The 19,280-nt window shown below is 43.5% G+C and overlaps 1 protein-coding gene across 2 annotated transcripts in view; it reads left to right on the forward strand.

Annotated features, from left to right (window-relative positions):
* The window catches only part of DOCK2 (dedicator of cytokinesis 2), a 457,600-nt gene that overhangs the window by 94,268 nt on the left and 344,052 nt on the right, over positions 1–19,280 (forward strand). For both annotated transcript variants that reach the window (XM_024981420.2, XM_024981421.2), the window contains one exon: positions 18,922–19,030. In XM_024981420.2, the coding sequence (XP_024837188.1) occupies positions 18,922–19,030 (109 nt within the window). The remainder of the gene's footprint in view (positions 1–18,921; positions 19,031–19,280) is intronic.

Genomic DNA, 19,280 nt, shown 5'->3' on the forward strand with positions numbered 1-19,280 from the left:
GGAAGAGTCCTTAAGGGAGGGAGAGTCTGAGCAAGTGAGCTTGGATGAGAAAGCATTTCAAAGAGTTGTCCTTTTTTTCCAGAAAGTTAGAGAAGACTTGGACTTCCAGGTGATGTCGTGGTAAAGAATCTGCCTGCCAGTGCAGGAGACGCAGGAGACACGGGTTTGATCCCTGGGTGGGGTAGGTCCTCTGGAGTAGGAAATGGCAAGCCACTCCAATATTCTTGCCTGGAAAACTTCATGGACAGAGGTGCCTGGCAGGCTGCAGTCCACATGAGAGCAAAATGTCAGACACAATTGAATATTCTCATGGGCACAGACAGGCAAGACTAGTGTGGCTGAAACATTGGGAGCACAGGGGAGATTAGGAGAAAGATGAATCTGAAGGGAGAGGCAGAGCCTACCTCGCAAAGTTCATTCTAAGCGTCTTACGAAGCCCTCAAAAGGCGTTTAACTGCAGGTGCTTGCATGGGGTGGCGAGCTCACACTGGAGGGAGAGTGCCCTGCCGTTGCACTTGTGTCCTGAGCCTCGTGAGTGGGTTGGGGGCAGCTGCCTGGTCTAATGCTGAGGTGGGCACTGAGCCTGAGTGTAGAGCTAGCTGTAGAGGGAGCTGCGACTGTCCAGTGCCAGCTGAGATGGGCAGCTCCGTGGAAAGTGACAGAATCGCTAATCCCTGAGTTAATTACACAACCCAGGATAGGCGTAAAGGACTCTGAGTACCAGCAGAGTGCTTATAGTTCTACAAAGCACTGTGTTTTACATTATAGTAATTCCATATTTAAAATTGAAACACGTGTGTTTCATAAACCCCCACAACGCTTTTTGGTTACCTCCTGTAAGATTCAAAGACATAAACTACCCATATTTGATTGGGTGAGGGAACACACAGCCTATACGACCTCACTTTGAGGAACCCCTTCAGATTTGTTTGTTTCTTGTATATCATCTCTGCTAAGTGTTATTGTTCTACAATCACAACATTTACTATTTTTTTAATGCCATATATGTTTTAGCAACCATGAATTATTGGTTGGAGTTTTGGACAGGTTTTTAAAAATATATAGTCACTGCTCAATGATCTGTTAATACAAGGGTCTAGAGACCCGTATTACCTTAGGCTGCAGATAGTGTCAGTCACTTGATTTGAGCATCCGAGTGCACTATGCTGATATGCATTCTTGTCTACAGGTGAAATTGTCCTCAGAAGAACATTTTTCCAAATCACAGTTTGCTAAGCTAAATAGTATCATTAATTGTTATTTCCTGATTTCCTACCAGATGGGCATTCTGGAGGGAGGGCAGAGCTGCCAGTCTTGGGTACCTTAGGGGTGATAAAATGAAGAGCTTGTCCACAATCAAATGTATTTTGTGAACAAGCCGTAGATGGTAACATTCTTAAGTCAACAGTTCAGAATATCCCAGGTAGCATGAGCCACAGCCTTTTATATTGCTAACCTCTCTCTCTTCCTTTCTCCCCTTGATGTTTATAGCATAGAACTCTTTTGTATCACTTATATTTCTCAGACCCTTTGGAGGTCCTCAGTGCTCATTTTGGCCCAGTCTTCCTTTAACTCAACTCCCTCTCCCTAGGTGGCTGAATTCAAACCTATTTCTTCAGCTATAGAGTCTATGCAGATCACACAGAAATCCAGCTTGACCTCCTCACCAAGTTCCAGATCTGTGCATCTGATAGTTTACTAGATATATTTTGTATTTCAAAGGCAACCAAAGTCAGCATAGCCAGAACCTATCTCATGACGTCCCTTCTTCTCACTGACCAGTAGCTCAGAATGTTGTTTGAGGTGGACAAATGGGATTTTTTGACAGTTCTTGTTTTGTGGGCCTTCTCCCCCATATAATCTACAATCAAGTCCCAAACTTTTCCCCTCTTAAATGTCTCTCAAAGTCATCCACATCTTTCCATCTTCACTACCAACTTCCTATTTACAGCTCTCATCACCTCACGCCTGGATCACCATGTTAGCGCACCCCAGTGATCCTGCTGCTTCCATCCGTGCCCTCGTAGAGTCTGTTTGCTGTTGAGCCCTTTGAATTTGCAAAGTAGACAATTATAGTATCTGTAAATATAGAAAGCTTTGTTTCTCTCTTTCTAATTCTTTTTCTCCTTATCTTACTGCCTTAGCTAGGATTCTAGACCAATGTTGAATAAAAATGGTCATCTATATTATGTATCGGATTTAAAAAATAGATGCCTTTAATCAGTTTAAGGTAGTACCTATTATTAACTTGACAATAATGTTCATCAATATTACATTTTATTGTGACTGCTGATGTTTTGAACTTATTTGTATCATTTTAGATGTGCGTCTTCCCCAACACTCTGATTTTTTGGTCCTTTTTTTTTTTTTTTCTTTCTTTTGAATTGTCTTCAATTTTCTCACTTGCTTTTCCCCTTTAATAGTTTGAAAGTTATACATTTTATACCTAATTCTACTAGTGGCTAGTTAGATATTCTATCATACATATTTAACTTAATAAAAATCTGAAGTTAATATCTTCACAGTCCTTCTGAATAATAAAGGATTTTAAAAGACACTGCCACTTCCTTCTTAAATATTATGCTAGAATTGAGTGATACTTCAGTTTTGCCTTTTTTTCTGGTAATTCCACAGATTAGACGTTATTATTGTTTTAAGCAGTCAGTATTTATTCATATGATTGAATGAAAGTTCATCAACACTACTATACTTTAACGGAAAAGAAGTTAAGGTGGCAGATTTCATACTGTGTTTTCTTATCACAGTGGAGATAACTTATCACTTCTCCTGTCATCTTTGATCTTCCATATGTTTTCCTTCTACTTCAGGTAAATCTTTTATATTAATCATAAGAAAGTTTATTGGTAGAGTCTCTGACTTTATTCTGAAACTGGGGAGGAAGTTTCCCTGGATGTAGACCTCTAGTTCTCTTTTCCACTCTGATTGCTCTAAGGGTTCCCTCTCAGTCTTGCTGCTGTTCCTTTATAGGCATGTGTTGCTTTTCTCTCGGTGGCTTTTAAGATCATCTCTTTTTCATTGATATTCTGTATTTCTCAGTGTTATACTTTGGAATGAGTTTGTTTATACAACTAGAAATTAGTTTTCTTGGATCTGGAGTTTGGTATTTTTAATACCAATTTTAAAGCATTTCTCATTCATCTTTCTTTTCAAGTTTTGTATTTTCCTCATATATCCTATTATCTCTCTGAAGTATCAGCTAATATATGTTAGACTTCTTATTCTCCATGTCTCATAAACTCTCATATTTTCTATCTTTTTGGTTTTAGGGATTCATCCTGGTTAATTTCTTTGAACTTATTTTCCAGCCCACCAGTTTTCCTCTTTAACAACATCTAATATACTGTTTGATTCATTGAATGAAATTTTTTATTTTAATCATTATATTATTTAGTTTCAGAAATTCCATAGGATTCTTATTCAAATATAATTTTTAAAGTTTTGTTTCTTGATCATATTTCAAGCATTCTTTCTATATTTTGAACATATTAAATATGAGAGTTGATATTCTTTGTTGGAAATTCCAATAGGGAGAGTGTTTGTGAGGCTAAATCTGCTGTTTCTGTTTTGGGTGACCATGATTCCTTGTGCATTTTATTGTCATTATTATTTTTTTAAGATTTTTTTTTAATGAAAACCATTTAAAAAGTCTTTATTGAATTTGTTCAATATTGCTTGTGTTTTCTTTCTTTATCTTTTTTCCTGATTTTATTTATTTATTCTTTAAATTGAAGGATCATTGCTTTACCGAATTGTGTTGTTTTCTGCCAAATATCAAAATGAATTAGCCATAGGTACATATATGTCCCCTCCCTCTTGACCCTCCCTCCCATCTCCCTTCCCATCCCACTCCTGTAGGTTGTTACAGAGCTCCTGTTTGAGTTCCCTGAGTCACACAGCAAATTCCCATTGGCTGTCTATTTTACTTATGGTAGTCTAAGTTTCCATGTTACTATCTCCATACATCCCATCCTCTCCTTCCTACCCGCTCCCGCGTGCATAAGCCTGTTCTCTATGTCTGTTTCTCCACTGCGGCCCTGCAAATAAATTCATTGGTAGAGTCTTTCTAGATTCCATATGTATGCGTTAATATATGATATTTATCTTTCTCTTTCTGACTTATTTCACTCTGTATAATAGGCTCTAGGTTCATCTACCTCATTAGAACTGTTTTAATTTTTTGGCCACGAGGCATGTAGGACCCTAGCTCCCTGACCAGATATCAAACCCACACATCCTGCATTGGAAAGTAAAGTCTTCAACTCTGCACCACCAGGGAAGTCCCTGTTATTATTTTTTTAACTTTATTTCCCTTTCAACTTTGTTAGTTGTTAGGTATTTTTAGCCTTGAATTAAAGTTTTTATTTTTTTTCCAAAGAAAATAAAAATTCCTTTCCATGGTTTACTTGGGGGACACTAACAAGCAGAGACTTCTTTAAGTCAAAATTTCTCCTTGACAATCCAAGTGAGGCACGTGAATTTGGAAAAAACACAACCACAAATAAACAAAGTCCAGGTGAGGACTAGAGGTGTGTTTTCCTTCTCTACCAAACACCAAGTTTCCTTACTGTTTTTTTCCATGCAGTAGATTTATTTCTCACCCTTCTTTATAGGAAGGTGAGGCAACGTGGGACATCAGCTTATTGCTGGGGTCTCCAATATGTAGGCTCCAGGACTGATGTCATTCCTTTCTTCCTCGAGCAGCCATCCGCACAGGAGTTTAAAGAAACTGGGGTTGAGCCAGTGCCTCAGAGGCAGAAGCTGGCTTCATTGCTCTGTGAGTGTGTTCCTCCTCTGTGGGTTCTGTACTTTGTCAACAGTTCATGGCTTCATTTTAAAAATCCAGCTCTGCTAGTCATTTTCACTGAGATGCTCTCCACGGCACTGTCTCCACTACAATGCCAAAAGTGGAGGAGATCTTTTAATGCCACTGCAGCCAGAATGATCTTTCCACATTTCAGGTCTGATGGAGGTGCTCACCTTCTCAAAATCCTCCAATTTCTTCTCATTGTTCTCAGGATGAAGGCAAAACTTCACATGACCTGGGAAGATCTGTAGGTCTGGTCTCTGGCTGCCTCCCAGCCTCGCTTCACCCAGCTTACCCAGATTCTCTCCACTCTGGATTCAGGGTCCCCCACTCGGTTCTTCTGACTCACTCAGCTCCCTTCTGCTGCAGGGCCTGTATGCCTGCTTTCCTGGGGATGGAATGCCCCTTTTCCCTTTCTCCTCATTTTCTCTCATTCTCATCTCCTGGGTCACCTCAAGCATTACTCTCTCAGGGAACCTCTCCCTGTCCTTCTCTGGGCCAAATCTCTTCATATTCTCATTGTCCATGCATTTGTTTTCAAGTATGTACCACAAACATGCATCTATTATATGATGATCACTGTACTATCAAGGAATTTGAAAAGAGAAATAAAAATTGACACCCAAATGCCTATCACAGCTTCCATTTTACATATTTGGGTATTGATTTTTGTTTCCTTTTATAGATTCCTTGACAGCATTATTGGTATATAGTAGGAGCTCAACTAATATTTATTAGTTGAATAAATTTTCTAATACCTGCTCAAGCCAAGTAAAAGTTTTCCTTCTGGGTTTCAGGGACTCCATTGCTTTTTTAGTTTTCCCTCCCTCCTCCTTCATGGCTTGCTTCCTGGAGTGACTGATGCGTTCTGCTCCAGGTTCTAGGCCAGACATGCACAGCTGTGTCAGCAGGGTAGCCCTGGGTTTTAAAGGTCACCTGTGTAGATCAGAGCCCCTCTTCTGTGATCAACATTTTCCTCCTCCTGGTATGATTTAATGTAATAATCTGGTGGCTCCTCCATTATAATAAATGTTCGAAGGCAGCCTCTCCTAAACCCTGGAAGCCAGCAGACAGCATGTTGAAGGCCCTGCCCGGGCGTCTTGGTCTGCTGCACGCACTGCATGTCTTGCTTCTCTGAATCTGAGTTTTTGCCATTTTCCCCCATTTTGGAGGCATCCAAGGGGCAGAAGGAGTGTGTGCCTTGTTATTAATTCACAGGTCGTTTCAGGCCTGGAAATCTAAAGCCAGTAAAAAGGTTTTCAGTACATGGGTATCTGTCAACTTTCCCCCCGCCAAGCCTACAGCTTCTAAAGGGCCTGTAACTCAGCATATATTCTTCCCTACATTCAGCACCAACACATTTTATACCTGTCTCAGGCATGCTGGGCAATAAAACCTGGTTCTTCTTTTTAAGCCCTTGACTTAAAAATGAACGTTTCCATCTTGTTGAAAAATTAGTCTTGTGATCAAGGTTTGGTTTGCATTAGCAATTAAGTGTTTACCCAACAAATATTTATTGAATAGCCACTAGACCACTCTGCTAAGCACTGGAAATATGAGAGTGAATGATGGAGACACATGGGATTTTTACTCTAGGTGGGAAGGGATGTGGCGAATGTGAAACTAAGAGAGGTGTGTGTGTATGAGATGCCTTGAGAGCATGTAACAGTCAAATCATATCATGAGGTCATGGAGGTGTTCTGGAGGAAGTGCTGTCCAAGCTGTGACCTGAGTGATGAGTAGGACCTGGCAGGTAAATAGAAAGCTGACAGGAGGTCCCTGAGACAGTAGAGATTCGGCTCAATTGAGCTGTGGAAAGGCAGAGTGGCTGGAATTCAGTGATGGAGGCATTAGAGTAGCAGAAGATTGCCTAGAAGGACAGTAAGGGACAGACCTTGACGATCCTTGAAAGTCAGGCCCTGGAATCTGGACAATATTCTGAGGGAAAAAGGGAGCATGGCATTTGTGTTTTTAGAGTGGTCCCTCTGACCATTGTGTAGAAAATGGATTGAAAGGAATTAAGAGTGAAGGAAGGGAGGTGGTTCAGAAACCTCTACAAATGAGAGGTACTGGGGACTTGGATGAAAATGGTGCTGATGAAGATGAAGAATAGTAAATGGCCTTGGTGGCAATAGTTAACAATATTGTATCACAGCCGTTCCCAGCCTTCTGGCCATGGGTGGTGCTCATCTGTGGCCTGTTAGGAACTGGGTCACAGAGCAGGAGGTGAGTGGTGGGTGAAAATTAAATCATTCCACCTCCCAGTCCAAGGAAAAATTGTCTTCCATAAAACCAATCCCTTTTTGGTGACAAAAAGGTTGGGGACTGCTGTTGTATTATATACTTGAAAGAGCAGACTTTACATGTTCTCAACACACACACACAATTCTGTGGTTATGAATGTGTTGACCAACCTTATTGTGGCAGTCCTTCTACAACATATACTTGTATCAAGTTATCACATGGTATACCTTGAACTTACACAGTTTTATATGTTAATTATACTCAATAAAACTACAGAAAATGGCTCTTGGTGCCCGGCTGATCCTCAGGCTCTTGAAGACCCACCCCTACCTACTCCAGGCTCTGCCTTGGGCACTGACATGGCCCTGGCATGTGAGGGGCCTCGGCAGTGTGAGCAGGCTTGGTCTTACATGATTGTCATACCCCATCCTGACTCTTTGACAGTAGAAGCCAGTTAGGAGTCCTGGAGGTTTCCCTCAATGGTCGTGTGGTCTCCTTAGAGGTAAGGAACCCAGTGCTGGAGTGAAGTGAGCTGTGAAGGTCTCTGGCTTAGAGCTCAGTCCGGGGACTCAGGCAGCAGCTCTTTCTGCCAACCTGCCCTCTCCTGGGACCTTGCCCGGCCCTCAGCCTTCCTACCACTCAGATGAGGTCCCCAAGAACGCAAACCTTGGAGTGTTTGGACTTGATACCTCCTCAGGTATTCTCAGATTTCTAAACAGAGTTTTACTGCACATGCATTTTAAAAACCAGCACCATTAGTAAAGAAAATGTTAAAAATTCTATTTAACTCTACACACCAAATGTCAAGGCTCTTTGTGGAACAAGAGCAGGGCTTAATCTTGTTAATCAAGGGTTAATCTAGGGTTAATCATACTTCTCGGGAAGCCACAGACCGAAAGGGCAAAGTTCAGATGGTTTGGGCGTGATCACCATTTAGAGTAATTCTGACCTGACATTTCTCAGGCCAGTGTCCCTCTGGCTTCAGTCCAGGCTGTAAACCAGGCAGTAGATTGGAAATCAGCATCTTGATCTCATGACCGTGAAGGGACATCTGCCTCTAGGTGTGTGGCCTTGAGCTGCATCTCCCGCTCCAGCACCAGTTCCCATGATGAGAAGGCGAGACTTCAGGAAAGACTCTGGGGAAAAGGCGATGGCACCCCACTCCAGTACTCTTGCCTGGAAAATCCATGGACGGAGGAGCCTGGTGCGCTGAAGTCCATGGGTTCTCTTGAGTCGGACACAACTGAGCAACTTCACTTTCACTTTTCACTTCCATGCATTGGAGAAGGAGATGGCAACCCACTCCGGTGTTCTTGCCTGGAGAATCCCAGGGACGGGGGAGCCTGGTGGGCTGCCGTCTACGGGGTCACACAGAGTCGGACACGACTGAAGTGACGTAGCAACAGCAGCAGCAGCAACAATAGAAAGGAACTGGAAGCCAAGAAATATTCACTCGCCCTCCCCGACAGCAAAGAGTAGATAGCTCTTCTTAAATTAAAAATGATACTTCAGTTCAGTTCAGTTCAGTCGCTCAGTCGTGTCTGACTCTTTGTGATCCCATGAATCGCAGCATGCCAGGCCTCCCTGTCCATCACCAACTCCCGGAGTTCACTCAGACTCATGTCCATCGAGTCAGTGATGCCATCCAGCCATCTCATCCTCTGTCCTCCCCTTCTCTCCTCCTGCCCCCAATCCTTCCCAGCATCAGAGTCTTTTCCAATGAGTTAACTCTTCACGTGAGGTGGCCAAAGTACTGGAGTTTCAGCTTTAGCATCAGTCCTTCCAATGAACACCCAGGACTGATCTTCTTTAGAATGGACTGGTTGGATCTCCTTGCAGTCCAAGGGACTCTCAAGAGTATTCTTCAACACCACAGTTCAAAAGCATCAATTCTTCAGTGCTTAGTTTTCTTCACAGTCCAACTCTCACATCCATACATGACCACAGGAAAAACCATAGCCTTGACTAGATGGACCTTTGTTGGCAAAGTAATGTCTCTGCTTTTGAATATGCTATCTAGGTTGGTCATAACTTTTCTTCCAAGGAGTAAGCACTTATAAAACCAGAATATAATATAAAAATGTATAAAGGGATTGTTGATATACAGAATTCCTTTTCTAAGAGGTAATGAAATGATCAGCTTAATGTATAGACTTTACTAAGCATGTGTGTGTGTGCACATGTGTATAATCATTATGCAACTTATTTTTTTTCTGTTATGACCTAGAGAATAGTAAGCTTAGTAAAATAATTCAGAGAAAGAAAAATGCTATATGTTATCACTTATATGTAGAGTGTAAAAAATAATACAAGTGAATATATCTGCAAGACAGATTCATAGACATAGAAAACAAACTTATGGTTACCTAAGGGAGAGGTGGGTGGGGGAGGACAAGTTAGGGATATGCCATTAACAGATACGACTATTACATATAAAACAGATAAGCTGAAAGGTTATACTACTGTATAGCACAGGGAATTATACCCAATTTCTTGTAATAATCTCTAATGGAGTATAATCTGAAAAAAATACTGAATCATTATGTTGTACATCTAACATAATATTGTAACTCAACTACATTTTAATCAAATTTTGAAAAAAGGTATCAAAAACACTTCCTGGGTCATTAAGAAACTAAAGAAAGATATGGTAAGAGAAGCAGTCAAGACCTAATTTCTTTTTAGTACCAAAACTTTTTAGATCAACTTGGCCTGAGAGAAAAAGCTGGAAGAACTTTGCTGAGTATTAGCTTCTCTTTCAAGTAAATGATGTAATCTATGTTTTTCTCTATATGTCTTGAAACCATGGAAAATTGTGTGTGTGTGTGTATGTGTTTATTTCTATCCTTAGGAACATTGTTTTGGGAACACTCAATTTCTAATTATATTGAGGGAAAAGACCCTGAACACCATTTTCCATGCTAATGGAGAAATTTACCTAAGTGCAGACTGATGCAGCTATGTTCTTCCTGCCAAATTACGTAAAGGCTGCAGCTCCTCTCAGCAGAATGAAGGATGACACAGGGCACACATCACACTCGATTCGTAGCTTAGAGTTCTTTTCAAGGCTTTTGCCTGCATTTTATTACCTACTTACTATTAATTTATTACACAGGGTTTCCATATTTTAAAAGTAAAGTGAATGTTTTAGATGGATTGTTTGTCTTTCATTTCTTCCATATTGTTGACTTCTATTTTTTTTTTAATTTAGGCTGTTTATGCTTCTACCTGAGGTAGTTTTTCTTCAGTGATTGCATTAATTGGTGTGCATCCACTCTAGACATTTTTCAAAACAAGATCCCCACATGTTGAGTTTGTCTTTTATTCCCTCTTATCTACAAATCATTCTTCCCCTGGGGTGATTTACAGAAAGAAGCCTGTTTAGTGAAACTTCTTTGCAGTTTGCCTTAAGGGGCAGTCCCTTCTCAAATGTCAGCTTCTGGAGAAGTAACAGCTGTAGTAGAGAAAATTTTGTCCGTGACAAAAGGATTAGCACCAGGAACCAGTCTGAGCCTTGCCTACGGACAGCTGGTTATATTCAGCTCAATCAAGTCTGCATGAAATACCCTGGCCACCAGAGCTGCCTGAGAGTTCACACTGGCTACTTTGTGTTAGACCCTAGCCCTTCTCCTAGCCCTTCCTTTAGAGTTATCCTAGCCTTTCCTTATAGAGTTCCTTTCTAATTATCCTAGCCCTTCCTTACAGAGTTCCTTTCTAACACAGCTTTTTTCTTTCTCTTCTGAGAATAACTCCTTACATTTCAACTTTCGGTACGCTTAGAACAAAATTTTTTCCCTGGTCAGTGTTGAGCTGGACAACTCACTCCAGGCTCATCGCACAAAAATTCCATGTCTTAATCTGCAGTTTGTGATTCGGTTCAGATCCATAGACCTTGGTGGTAAGAGAGGGGGTGGTGATGGTGGTGATGACCATGTGGGGAAGAGCAGGATAAGAGAGAGGAGCATCTCTTCGTGATCCCTTTTCAGCTCTATTGCTTTGGCTTAAGTGTGACTGCTGAGTGCACTGAAGGGTTTCTTTCTATAAGTACAATCAATAAATGCAAGGAGGATTTTCAGATAGACTCAGACACTGGTTTGGCTACAGTTTTTCTTTATCCCAGATTGTGGGGGAGTGGAGAGAGAGAGACAAAGAGAGACAGAGAGGTAGGTAGGTTCTGATCCTAGAGGGCTGTGAATTTTTCAGAGTAATTACTCTTCGGAAACTATGAATGGCTTAATGGTTGTTTTTGTAGAGTCACTAATTTACACCTCCTGCAATAGATTGAATTACTGGCTCAGGGGTAGGAACATCAGTTAGGTAAGCTTGGATTTAGAGCTTGAACAGAAGAAGGTTAGAGCCAGCCATCTAACTTCCCTAGACAGCGCAGAACTCATCCTAGGGGTGAATGATGCTGTCCTGTCTACTGTGACTTATTCCGGTTCCCGGAAAGCTGCTATTACTTGGCTCTGTTCCTGGAGGCAGTATTACCTAGAGGTTGTGTGGTGTGTGTGCTCAGTTGTGTCCAACTCTTTGTGACCCAGTGGACTGTAGCCCACCAGATTCCTCTGTACATAGGATTTTCCAGGGCAAGAATACTGGAGTGGATTGCCATTTCCTTCTCCAAGGGATCTTCCCAACCTGCATCTACTGTGTCTCCTGCATTGGCAGCCAGATTCTTTACCACTAGCGCCACCTGGGAAGCCCAGTGCTTAGTGGTTAAAAGAGTGAAATTTGGATCCAGACACTCTTGGGCTCAAATTCTGACTCTGCCATTTACAAGCTGAGTTAGTAAGAGTGTCTGGTGCATAGTGAATGCTTAATAAATGGTAGCTGTTGTCAGCATTAGTTGTCTTAGTGGTAAAAGTAATAATAATAAAGGTAGTGTAGCAGAAGTTGACTGTTAATACCATCCTTAAGATGCCGTTTAGGTACATGACATTTCTACATAGCCACATTGAGTGTGCTAAGGTTTAAGGGGCAGGGTGCTGAGGACTGAGAAGGCTTCTGGCAGGTGGCTCACGGGGGTCAGTGTCCTCTGGAGCCCATTCTCTCTCCTCGGCTTCCATTTCCCTGTCCATGCCTCTTTAATTTTTTTCTTTCTCCTATGTAAGATGTAGATAATAATAACCTCTGTCAAATTAGCTAATCCATGCGAAAAAATGAGCACAGTGCCTGAGCTTTAGGAATCACTCAAGAGATATTAAACTTTTATTGTTCAGTTTTTCTCACTATACAGCAATTCATTATTTACCTATTGGTTGGCCTCATGACCTCTTAGGGATAGAGACTGAGTCTTACTCTGTTTATCTCCATCGCAGTGCCTGGCACATAGTAGGGGCTCAAAAACCAGCAGTTGCTTTTAGGAAGTTTCTGGTTTCTTCCTCCTACGGCTTTAGATAGCAAAAAGGAGTGGTTCCAGAAGAAAACGGTGGTAGTCCATAACCATAGCTAGTATTAACTGTGTACTAGGCACTCTGTTAATTGCTTTACATGTTTTATTTTAAGGTAGGGCAACTGTGTGGGGCTAGTCCCATTTTACTAATGAGAACACTGAACTTTCTAGAAATGAAGACGTTTAGCAGAGATCGCCCACTTGGTCAGTGGCAGAGCAGGGGTTGGAAAGCATGCAGTCTCACTGAAGTGTCTCTGTTGCTTCCCAGAGGTGGGCAGGAAGCCAGGGAATGTGGCTCAGATGAGCGGGAAGTGGCTGAGGCATAGGTACAGCAATGAAAAGGGGCCAGGGCACAGGAAACCCTCCACCCTGGATTCCAGGTTGAATCTTCCTCCTGGCTTTCTGCAGACTGAGGGCTCCTTGGTTCAGCTCTGCTTCCCTGGGTTGCTGGCCTGAGGTTGGCATCCCTACTTTCGGCTGAGGCTTTAGGTACCTGCGTGGAGGAGGTGGTGCAGAGCATTGTTCGCACCATATGGGGCCCTATTTGCATTGAGTGAGCGCTCAGCTGTGCACAGTGTCTCCTTAATGAATCGCATGCCAGTCAAGCAGCGCTATATTTATCTAAGCCCTGGGAGCCGAGTGCCTGCTGTGGTTGGACTCACATGCCCCAGAACAGCGCCTCGCAGGTTGTTCCAGTTTTTCTTGTGGTCAGGGCCTTCAGGCCCTTCAATAATTTGTTCCCTGGCAGAATCAGCTGGTTTCTAGGTGTTCTGAAGCCAGAAAAAAATGTTTCCCTCCTGAAGGAAGGATATATACAGAGAAAAAGTGCTAAAGAAGGACCTTGAAACTACATCTCCTGTGCCCTTGACTTCAAGGCTACATTCAAACCTTGCAGACAGATGAGGCATTATTTTTCTTTTCTCTTCAGGTTTCTCAGTAGAGGACCCACTGTCCTGAGTGTGCCCTGCTCCTGTATCCCCGTCAGTTTAATTTCTTCCATATAATCTAAAACCTTTATGCATTTTTCCTTACTCTAAGAAATACTCTGTTTATATGTACTCAGATCAGAGAGCTTGCCAATGTGCTCAGAAATCAACAACAGGAATTACTGATATTTACTTAACATTTATTAAGTGCCAGCTACAATACTAAGCACTTGAGAGACATTATCTCATTTTTTTTTTCACCTCAAAATAACCCTTTCAGTGGGCATCATGTCTCTGTTTTATCAACAAGAATGGTTAAGTTTCAGAGATATAATTTGTCTGAGGTTACACAGCCAGTCTATGCAGGAGTCTAGCTAGACAGCAAAGTTCTTTACTAAATAGTTTTTTACTTCCTTTCTTCTTCCCAACTGTAGTCATTTTCTTCAACTGTTCTTCCCATCCCCACCAAATAAAAGCCCAGGCTTAAAAATTCACACACACACATACACAGACAGGACTGATAAGACTGCGACGATTTGGCTTAATGGTGTAGCCACTGTGAGACACAAGCCGTTTGTGGTTTTCTCAGGGTGTGTGCCCAGAAGTGGGATTGCTGGGTCATGTGGTAGTTTTATTCCTAGCTTTTAAAGGAAGCTCCGTACTGTTCTCCATGGTGGCTGTATCGATTTAGATTCCCACCAACAGTGCAAGAGGGTTCCATTTTCTCCACACCCTCTCCAACATTTATGGTTTGTAGATTTTTTGATGATGGCCTTTCTGACTGGTGTGAGGTGGTACCTCATTGCAGTTTTGATTTACATTTCTCTAATAATGAGTGATGTTGAGTATCTTTTCATGTGTTTGTTAGACATCTGCTCTGCATGACTTCTTTGGAGAAATGTCTGTTTAGGTTTTCATCCCACCCAAATGTTCGATGCAGCACTGTTTACAATAGCCAGGACGTGGAAGCAGCCTGGATGTTCACAGGCAGATGAATGGGTAAAGAAGGGTGGTACATATATACAACGGAATATCGCTCACCCATAAAAAGGAATACATTTGAGTCAGTTCTAGTGCGGTAGATGAACCTAGAGTCTGTTATATAGAGTGAAGTAAGTCAGAAAGAGAAAAACGAATTTTATATATTAATGTGTATATATGGAATCTAGAAAAATGGTACTGATGCACCTCTTTGCAGGGCAGGAAAAGAGACACAGACACAGAGAACAGACTTCGGACACCGTGGAGGAAGGAAAGGGTTGGATGAATTCAGAGAATAGCACTGAAACATATACACTACCATATGTAAAGTAGATCGCCAGTGGGAAGTCTCTGTACGAGGCAGGGAGCTCAGCTGGTGCTCTGTGACAGCCTGGAGGGGTGGGATGGTGCGGGGTGGGGGAGAGGTTCGAGGGAAGGAACGTACGTGTATCTGTGGCTGATTCACATTGTTGTATGGCAGAAGCCAACCCTATTGTAAAGCAATGATCCTCCACGTAAAAATAAATTTAAAAAAATGCAAGCCATTCCTTCACAGGATTGTTTCTTATCCTTTGTAAAACTTTGGCACCTGTAGATTGTATTTCCCCTCAATGGAATATGGTATTAAGGTGCTTAACCTGTAAGGTGAATAACAGCCCAGATTCCCATGGAGGCAGGTGCCGCAGTCTTGGCCTTGTGAGATCTGTGTCATCTCTGCTGTGTGTTAGTCTCGGAGCGTGGAAAGAGAAGAACGCTGAGTTCTGGGTCTAGCCCTGCCGCTGGTGCAGCCTGTGACCTAGAGCAGATCACATCTGTTCTGCTGGTAGAAACTGAACTCAGTTTCCCACAAAGCTGAAATCTGAGTAGAAGGCCTTGACTTGGTGTTACAACCTAAAAGTCTGTTTGCCTTCCCACCTTAGTCAGTAACATTTACGAGACAGTGGCAAAGCTGAGTCTCCACCCCACCCAGGCCCCCAGTCTCGTCATCTGCACAGGAGGAAGCGTGGGCCCGGTGCTCGCTGGCCTCGCCAGCAGCTCTCGGTTTAGAACTCCAGGGAGCTGCAGGCAGATGCCTCTCTCACCCTGCAGAGTTCTGACCAGAGAGGAGTTTCAGTGAACCCAGTCAGGGCTAATCTAAGTGAAAAAGGGAGTTATTGGAAGAATAGTTGTGCAGCTCATAAAATCCAAAATGTGTTAAATAACTAGACACAGGGATGCCGGAAATCAGGGTACCCTCAAATACCTCTTCAGTGAGAGTTCATGAACTTTCCCCCTTGAGCACTGCCTAGGATGACTCCCAACACAGCCCATTTCTGTGATTTTCTGTTAAAAATCATGAATTCTGTCATGGACTAGTCTATTGTGGGAGGGGGTGTTGGGGTGGGCAGGGCCAACCAGCAGCAGGAAGCTGCTGGAGGCCATTCTTGTGGGCAGTACAAACGGTGGGATGCCCCCACACAGGTGCACCCAGAAGCATACAAATATGCGTGCCTTACAGAGAAAGGCCATATATAGTAGATAATGATGTAAATAATGATGTGTTCACCATGGACAGCCACATCTGGGTGTTAAATGTGGGAGGAAGACACTATAGACCAGTAACAGAAATTACAATGTCACTTACTAAATGTTTTCAGGCAGCTGTGGTTAGAGGAAAGAGTAAGGGGTTTCAAAGCAAAAGCCTTGAGGGAGGGGCCATCCATTAGGTTAGCTTTGCTGCTGCTGCTGCTGCTAAGTTGCTTCAGTTGTGTCTGACTCTGTGCGACCCCATAGATGGCAGCCCACCAGGCTCCCCTGTCCCTGGGATTCTCCAGGCAAGAACACTGGAGTGGGTTGCCATTTTCTTCTCCAATGCATGAAAGTGAAAAGTCAAAGTGAAGTCGCTCAGTCGTGTCTGACTCTTCGCGACCCCATGGACTGCAGCCTACCAGGCTCCTCCATCCATGGGATTTTCCAGGCAAGAGTACTAGAGTGGGGTGCCATCGCCTTCTCTGAGCTTAGCTCTAGGCACAAAGAAAATCTCACAGTACTGTCTCACAAGGAAAGTACCACCACTGTGAATTAGGATCCTCCCTTCCTTCCTGCCACGCTTCTCAGATGGTGCTAGTGGTAAAGAACCCATCTGTTAGTGCAGGAGATATAAAAGACCCAGGCTCTATCCCTGGGTTGGGAAGATACCCTGCAGGAAGGCATGGCAACCCACTCCAGTATTCTTGCCTGGAGAATCCCATGAACAGAGGAGCCTGGTGAGCAATGGCCCATACGGTCACAAAGAGTTTGAAATGACTGAAGTGACTTAGCACGCAAGTACTTCCTTCCTGCCAGACCCTGTCTCATCTTTTCCACTTTGATGGGATTTGGGCAGTGTGCAATCCATTGAGAGTTTATGTCTTTATTTGTACAATACTCCTATTCCAACAATTAACAACAGCTAACACTTAACCAGGACTCAGCAAGTGTCCAGCAGGTCACGTGTGTATAAGCTGGGCTCCTCACGGTCCTTGGACACAGTGCTGGCACAGCCTGTATTTGTAGGTGAGAAACTGAGGCTTACCCGAGTTAAGGCTGGTGGTGAGGCATCCAGTCCAGTGGTGGACAAAGTGATGGAGCGGCCAGGCCCAGGAGCCTATGGCCAGGTCTGGATTCTGGCCCCTGCACTTCTGGCATGGAGTCCTTGGGCATGCTGCTGAGTCACTGATCTGTAAAGTGGGGATAAGGATGGGTCCCTTACCGTAGTGTGGGGCGGGGGTGTGTGATTTCATAACACAGGCAGTGCCTGGAGGCAGAGTGGTGCTCCGTTGTGTTTGCTGTTACTAATAAGGGCTTCAGTTAGTCCTGGGCAGATTAGAGATTGGAACCCAGGCTGACTGACTCCAAAACACATCCTCCATGGCAGAACCTGTCTGGTTCAGGCCTGAGAGGTGCAGTACAGGGGGAAAGGGGAGAGGAGGAAGAGGCAGGGGAGGAGCGAGGGAGCGCGGAGGAGGGGGGCCTCAGAACTCCAGGTTTCTCTCAGCCTTGTCGCTATGACCTTGAACTAGATACCTAGAAAGTTAGCAGCAGTTTCTGGATCCCTGTACTGGATTGAAGCATTGTGGCTTCCCCTTAAGCTTCTTACTTCAGGAGGCTTTAGGAAGGGGCTACTTGGGAAAAAAGAAGAGAAGAGACAGAGAGAGTGACTAAGAAGAGAGATGAAGTCAGAGAGAGAGAGAGAGAGAGAGAAAAGCAGATAAACATTCAGACTGACAGAGAGTTAGTGAATGATACCCAGAAGAAGAGAAACATAGACACCCACTTTGAGACGACAAAGGAAGGAGAGCAAGAGCTTAAAGAAAAGCAAGTGAGAGGCTGGGCGAGGTGGAGCAGAGACAGAGCGGAGGTGGCGGTGCTGCCCAGCCTGTGACTGCGGGAGGGGCAGACCCTGCAGTGTGTCAGTGCTCCATCTGAGCAAGGCACCTCCCGGGCAGCGGGCAGCCCAGGGGCTGGGCCATGGAGGGCTGTGACAGGAGGCCTCTTTATCTGAGTGGGAGACAGGAGCACTCTGCTCTGTGTCTTGCCCAGGATGCCACAGATTGGGTGCAGATTTTTCACCAGGTGGTAATAAAGGCTTGTTTGGAGAGACCTTGGGCTGAACAGCATACCAAGGTTGGGCCACAAGGGTGCTGAGACTTGGGGGCCTAAAGACTGATCTTACACCAGGGGATGGTTTCTATAAAAAGTCTCCTGTATACATTAGACAGACTTTGAGAATCTCTGCAAGGATATCCAGCCTTTGCGCTCATGCTCAGTCGCTTAAGTCATGTCTGAGTCTTTGCCAGCTCATGGACTGTAGTCCGCCAGGCTCCTCTGTCCATGGAATTCTCCAGGCAACAATGCTGCAGTGGGTTGCCGTGATCCAGGGATGGAACCCCCGTCTCCTGCATTGCAGGATCCATCCTTAATAATTACCAGTTTTACAGTAGGATTGATGAGGAATCTCAGTTCATAAGTAATGCATTTTTTAAAAACAATATCAATGTAGGGACTTTATAATCAGAGGAACAAAAGTTTTAAATTAGGTCCTCAGTACACTCCTGAAATGAGAGGGCAGGGAGAATGACATCCCCTGACATACAGCAGGTATGACCGTGTTCATCCCACAAGTGGGCAGTGGCTAAGGGGCAGGGCAGAATGTTTGAAAATATTTCTCCTTGATGCTTCCAAAATACTTTGAAAACCTGATGACAAGTCTCCCTCTGATTCTTCAAGAAGGATGAAATTATTAATGTCCCTTCAGCTTGGACAAGTTTCATTCCTTTGAGATTCTTCAGGGTTTAAATAAAAGGCAGGCGGGGATGATTTATTAGGTCGAGTCAGTTGAATGGTGCCTGTTGTGTTTGTGGCCCTGGGTTTCCCCTGAGAGGATCATGCAGCAGCCACTGCTGAACCAGCCCCCGCCCCTTAAGACCAGGTCTCCACCCCTTTTCAGTTTCCAATCAAGTTTGTAGCTGGCACACTCTTTCAAAGGTATTGCTTTTTGGTTTGAGAAATGATTCAGATGTGTCTTCTTTCAGGCTTTACGAAGGCAAGGAACAGATGGAGTTTGAAGAATCCATGAGACGGCTCTTTGAATCCATCAACAACTTGATGAAAAGTCAATATAAAACAACCATCCTTTTGCAGGTTGGTTTACACTACAAAAGAAAAAAAAATCTGCCTTTTCCCTTGGTCATCTGATAGAAAACAGCACGGTGAGATAATGCCTACTTTTGCTTGAATGGGCACAGCCCTGTGTCAATTGAAGGCCGGGGCTGGCCTCGTGGTATAAGGTATAAGGATGAACACCAGGGGCTCCTCGGGACAGCAGAAGGCTTATTTGTTTGTTTCCCATGAAAGTAGCAGTGCTTCTTCTTAAATAACTCTGAAGCTTTTG

Source organism: Bos taurus, chromosome 20 (assembly GCF_002263795.3).
Source record: "Bos taurus isolate L1 Dominette 01449 registration number 42190680 breed Hereford chromosome 20, ARS-UCD2.0, whole genome shotgun sequence".
Classification (NCBI taxonomy): Eukaryota; Metazoa; Chordata; class Mammalia; order Artiodactyla; family Bovidae; genus Bos; species Bos taurus.